Genomic DNA, 6,000 nt, shown 5'->3' with positions numbered 1-6,000 from the left:
GTTTTCTATTGACAATGGCTACCGATTCAAATAGTTTCGAAGCAAGTTTAAAATTTTTTTTTACGTGTTTTGTTTCGCCGCTTCAAGTGACGATATCCAATTTTTAACACACTTCATCCTATAATTCCGGAACCGGAAGTCGGATCCGGAAGTTTTGTATGACACCATGAGACCTTTCATTTGAAGTAATTTGAAATAAGAATCAATAAGAATTTCTCTCATCACACTGTAACTCCAAAACCAGAAGTCGGATCAAAATTAAATCCAGGAACTTTGTATAGGACAATTGTACCTTATTGTCAAAAAAAACTGAAAACAAACCCAGAACAACGCGCTCACACGTTGCGAGCCTCTTTAACTCAACGCAGTTCCTACTGACTAAATTGACTGAAGTTTGTCAAAAAGCTATATCAGGTATTCGGATATTTCCAAGACAACAAGCAAGCACGACGTGGCGAAACAAACAAAGAGCTTTAATCTTGCGAAACAATTACGAACTACAAACAACACTCAATCAAAAACACCTTTAACGTTAGCTGCAGAATTCCTCAAAGTTCGGCGACGTACCCTTCAATGATGACTCCGGGTGCGATTTCCTCCTGCACATAGTTGTTCTTGTTCTGATCGAAGGTCATCGATGCCGACGAACGGCTGCGCGATGGTCCAGCCTGAGGCTCGTTGATCTTGGGCGCGCTTTCTTGCACCAAACTGGGCGTTGATTTGGATCGCTTGTCTTGCACTCTGCTCTGGTAGATAACGTTATCATTCGTACGATCCTTGTTGAAGTTGTTGTTCCCGTCACCGAAGTCAATGTTGGACACGGACATGCGGTTATCGTTGGTGGCACGTTTCATCGAAGCCCGGTTGTAGTTTGTTTTGCGTAACATGCTCTGGAAGTTGAACGGCGGTTCGTCATCTGATTGATCACGCTGGAATTAGGAAGAATAACGGTTTATGCGTACGCTTACTGGTGTAGACCAGGACCCAACCTCGTCCGAAGTATGCTTCCGCCCAAGTGATTCTAATTCTCTAATTGGATTGATTTTGCTTTCATAGTTGTAGTCAGAATTCGGTTTCGGTTCCCATGATTTCACTGGCTGTGGAGCAGGACGTTTTTTGTAGTCATTCGACGAAGATGACATCATACCGGGAGCCATTGGTGCCGGTCGTTTTTTGTAGGCCCCAGATTTGGACGAAAAATCATTCATTCCGGGAGAACCGAATTTATTTCGCATGCCGTTGCTGCTCTGCATACCATAGGATACCGGTGAATATACTGAAGACATGTTGGTGGGGGACGGACTGGCGTACCTCCGAGCCTGATAGTCGTTGTTGTAACCCGGCGATACTCTATGATGGTTGAATAATAATGAACATTTTTCGAAATGTATTGCAAAAATGGACAAACCTCCTAATTGGTCTACTTGAATCTCGATGGTACGGTTCGTTGGTGAAGTTATGTTCGTAGTTATTCCTAGAAGCCCCACGTTGATTGGATTGCGTTATCTCCGAAGACAGATTCTTTCTTCTTCTCAGCGGAGCATCCCAGTCTTCCGAGTCCGATGTGTTCCCAGTGTACAAGGAGGAAGCGGCCGATGGATCACACATGAAGGTTGTGTCGAAGAACGGAATGTCATCCATTCGGAACGGTAACTTCCAAACTGAGCAACGTTGTGGTCCTAGCAGAGCACGATTGCGTTGATTTCCGTCAATCCTATCCATCATGATACAGTTACTGCAGGTTGCTGTTCCTGCCATAAAGCGTTGATTGAATATGTGAACCTGAAAGATAGTAAAGAGTTCGAGATACACATACGGAAAACTATTTTCATTTCAGAATTATCATAAATTACCTGTTGAGAAAAATTGACTAAATCCTGGTACCGGGCCGCACGATACTGCAGCAGAATCTGATACATAGATTTTTTCCTCCAACGGTAGACAAATGACTTGAGAAAGGCTGCGGTGTCCGCATCCAGATGACCGGTGCGTTCATTAATCAGAGGGCCATATTTTCTACGGGCTAAGTGACCACGAAAAGCCGTTTGTATCTTCGTAGCAGCTTGATCCGGGTTACGTTGAGCATTTAGTTTTCGAACTGGAAACAGCAAACAAGTATTAGATCCCAGTTGAGTCGATGAAATACTCTACCTACCCGATTCTCGATGCAAACCCTTCAACTTGGATGCAATATTTCGTTTGGCAAGAAACGCTCTCATCATTGCTTGCACTTTAATAATTTTCTTGACCTGTGTTTCATACAATCGTGACAAATACTCCACATTGTAGTATTTGAGGAAAACCTTGGTTCTTCCAATAACCCATCCTTCTAGCTTCAATCGCACTAGAAGCAGTCGACAGTTATCTCGGGTAAGTTCCACATTTTCATCGAACTCGAACGCCAGAAACTGATATCTTCTCATAAACTCTGGAAACGGAATTCGATGGGAGTATCCCTTCTGGCGTGCCCTTGCTGTATCCAGAATAGACATCGCTCGAACCTGTTGACGGACCATTTCTTTCGACAAACCACCCGGTTGATATTCTAGGTCTGATCGAATACAGCGTACAAAGTGCGTTCCCCCACTGTTCGGTCCAACTGCCAGGGTTCGAATCAACTCAAGGCTAGTAGATCGAAACACGTTCGCTATTGTTCGCATCTTATGAATCTGTGAGTACATTCCCTTCGACAATGTATTCATCATTTTTTTACCCTTCCCTTTCTCAGCTACCAACGCAGCTCCCCAGCGCTTCTTTTTGCTGGGTTCTTCTTTCTTTGTTTCCGAAGTTTCGACGCTGGCCATGGTTAAATTACCGGTTTTGGTTAGCTTATTCGAGAACATCATCTTGATCATAGGTTCGCGGGAGTCACGCAAGGTTTCAATCATTTCCGGAGGAATAAAATCCCGATTCTTATCGGCCACATCCCTCGCATCGTACGTGATCCGGCCGGTGTAATGAGCTACTGTAAACTCGTTAGGACTGGCGCGCTTTATGAACGGACTATTGTTATGATTTATTGATTCTATGACGAAACTCTGACTGTGACGACCACGACTTGCGTCGTCGATGAAACAAAACAGACCCCGAGGTTTATTCATCAGATGATCCACGGCCAACTTGTTGTCGTAGAAGTGTAGCTGTACCACCGGAACTTGTTCCTCTTCCTGAAAATGGAATTTTAAATCATCATAGCAAAAGAAAGTTCTGTTACATTCGAACAGCTACCTGTTCAATCATTTCGTAGACGAACATCCGTTGATTGTACAAGTACTGCATCTGTTCGTTCAATGAGTTTACAACCAGCTGATCGAGGTGGTTACGATGGAGACATTCAAATCCGAAGTGATCGGTGATGGTCGTGGAGTGTTGATCGCCACTGGAAATACAAAAATTATGCATTCTAACTTTCTAATAGAACATCAATACATTGTTTGGGCTAAAGTTCGCATGCTTTGAGGAAATGTTTTTCATCGAAGTCCGCACTGCCCACTAGTGGGCGCAATAAGATTCGAACGGATAACTGGTATAAATGAATGAATGAAACGTACAAAAAAAATCTTTTCGAGACAGAAGTAGCTAAATTTAACCTCCAAATCTGGTGATTAGAAATATGAGGGGTATATTATTTGATTTGTTTACTAAAAATACGATTACTATCAATTTTGTCAATATTCCGGTTCAAAATAACCTATACTTCCGGCGAACGACCGCAACTTGGTTAAAGCCGGGTATAAATAAACGATATAAAAAAAAAAAAAAACCTATACTTTATGGTCGAAAGTACAATATTTCGTAAAATTCAATACGATCTGGAAGTTCAGTAACTCTATACAGGACAGGTCAATGGCCAAGCAGCCAAGAAACAGAACGAATCCTAATCGTCTATCCAGCGAACTTGGAAGAGAGGTGAGATGCTGATCAGTGCGGTAAAATATTTCATTTTCAATCGAATGATATCAGATGAAAATGAAATTTATGGTCACTGACCGTCAGCATATCACCACAAATTCATATGACTTTTGCTGCCATTTTCAAGTGAAGCTCCCAGAATTAATCGTCAGTTGAATAATCGTACCTAGTCATTTGAAACTCTGCTTGTTCAGTTTCAAGTGCCAAGTAGTCTAGTTGCTTCATTGTCTTCGCTGTTGGTAGTGAGCAATTTCGAAAGAATTACAAATGGAGTAAAGTATTAAAAATGAAAACTAAAGGAGGAATGTAATTGATATTTCAGCTACCTGGTTTGTCTTTCTTCTATTATCTTAAGCCAATTCGAGTGTTTACATGAACCTCATTTGAAGGCCGCTCTCACACTATTGAAAGAGATATTTTGTTACTTCAAGAGATCAACAGGCGGTGGTTTAACTGAGCTTTGATTTGAAAACAATCGATTGAAGAACTGAATGCTACCAGTTCGGTACGTCAGCGAACGTTGTGTGAGTGTCAGAGTGTGAAGTTTACTGCAGTAGAGAGATCTTCAGTGTGTTTCACATTCGGTTTCAATTAAATTGAATAAAGTTTTACTGCACTGTTGCTGATTGTCTAGAGTACGGAATGATGATTGCAATATGCGCTTACACATACGTATTTGCTATCATGATTAGATAATCATGAAACCGATCATTTAACTTCTCATGAAATGCGTTACTTGAAGAATGTATTTCTTTCAAAGCTCGTAACTCTAATTTCCTACCCGTCCCGCTGTCACGACGCCAGCCTTGTTATTGCACGAAAATTAGAGATTTTCGGATCGATTATCTCACAATAACTTGTCGGTTTATCTAAAATACAGCATCAAGCCGAAGTATTTTTTTTACAATTTGAGAGTTGCGATGAGTATCAAAACATTGCAGTGTTTGGGGCTCAAAATTCGAGGGGCGGTGTACTTTCAAATAGCTGGTGGAATGGTAAGGCAAAAAGCAGACATTGAAAAGCAAGAACTACTGAAAATGTTTACTTGATCCTGAGGCATATGCATTTCATAATTGTGTTGTTTTAAGGACTATTCACACATATCCGGTCCGGTTCAGTGCCGGTACGACACCGTGCACGGATACTGATATTATTTCATTCGTTTTCTATGCGCGCATTCACACCTATCCGGCACAGTGCCGTTTCAGTGCAGCTCGCCGTCAGTGTCGCGTCCGTCCGCAAACTCAAATTCGTCGTCACCGATATTTTTTATTTTCACTGAAGTCGGTATGTCATTGCATTGGCTGTGCCGGAACAGCACGGAAACGGAACGGAAGAGTTCCGATAAAAAAAGAACACTGACCGCGCACTGGAGGCACTTTTACTGAACCGTCACGGAACTGAAATGTGTTAATAGTCCTTTACCCACCGGCTGACAAAGAATTGACAACAAGTGAACCGAAAATTGACATCATAAGCAGAGATGCCATTTATACAGATTTATCTGTATTAAACAGATTTTTGCATGCTCATATAGATTTAATATAGAGTACAGATTTTATACAGATTTCCTCAATTTAATACAGATTTATGCAGATCTCACAAAAAGTAAGAAAGAAAAAAAGTATTAAATTCCTGTGACTCACAAATTAATATAGAAATCTGTTGTGAAATCCATTTATTTTATAATTTGAAATCAATTTGAACTGATATTCAAGGAAGTGATGGCATCATGAAACTTTACTATCAAACTGAGAGTTGTATGACCCGACTTGACGTTGCATATTGGGTGTCACAACTCCATGTCAAAATATGAAGTAAACAATTCCAAACAAGATGAATATATGGAATTACAATTCAATTGTTGTGGATAAAAAATAAAAAAAAACTATGAAAATCTAACATCCTACAACCACAATCTATTGGAATAACAACTTTTAGCATCATTTTGTTGTAAGAATTTCATTTTATTAATGAATACAGATTAATACAGATTTTCTATGAAAATATCTGGCATCTCTGATCATGAGAGACTAAGCACGGCTACGCTTTTCTTTTGGCAAACATTACCGTTACATTTTAAATAAA

The 6,000-nt window shown here is 40.5% G+C and overlaps 1 protein-coding gene across 3 annotated transcripts in view; it reads right to left on the bottom strand.

The window, feature by feature from the left end:
• Window positions 1-452: 452 nt before the first annotated feature.
• Window positions 453-6,000, bottom strand: part of LOC131431085 (neither inactivation nor afterpotential protein C) — a 29,485-nt gene continuing 23,937 nt past the window's right edge. For all 3 annotated transcript variants that reach the window (XM_058596568.1, XM_058596569.1, XM_058596570.1), the window contains 6 exons: window positions 3,229-3,379; window positions 2,156-3,167; window positions 1,854-2,098; window positions 1,409-1,782; window positions 990-1,350; window positions 453-929 (listed from right to left, as the gene is read on the bottom strand). In XM_058596568.1, coding sequence (XP_058452551.1) covers window positions 549-929; window positions 990-1,350; window positions 1,409-1,782; window positions 1,854-2,098; window positions 2,156-3,167; window positions 3,229-3,379 — 2,524 coding nt within the window. In that variant the 3' untranslated portion in view covers window positions 453-548. The remainder of the gene's footprint in view (window positions 930-989; window positions 1,351-1,408; window positions 1,783-1,853; window positions 2,099-2,155; window positions 3,168-3,228; window positions 3,380-6,000) is intronic.

This window comes from Malaya genurostris, chromosome 2, assembly GCF_030247185.1.
Source record: "Malaya genurostris strain Urasoe2022 chromosome 2, Malgen_1.1, whole genome shotgun sequence".
Classification (NCBI taxonomy): Eukaryota; Metazoa; Arthropoda; class Insecta; order Diptera; family Culicidae; genus Malaya; species Malaya genurostris.
Note: the sequence above shows the minus strand (reverse complement) of the source record. Positions and strands in the feature narration are given on the sequence as shown.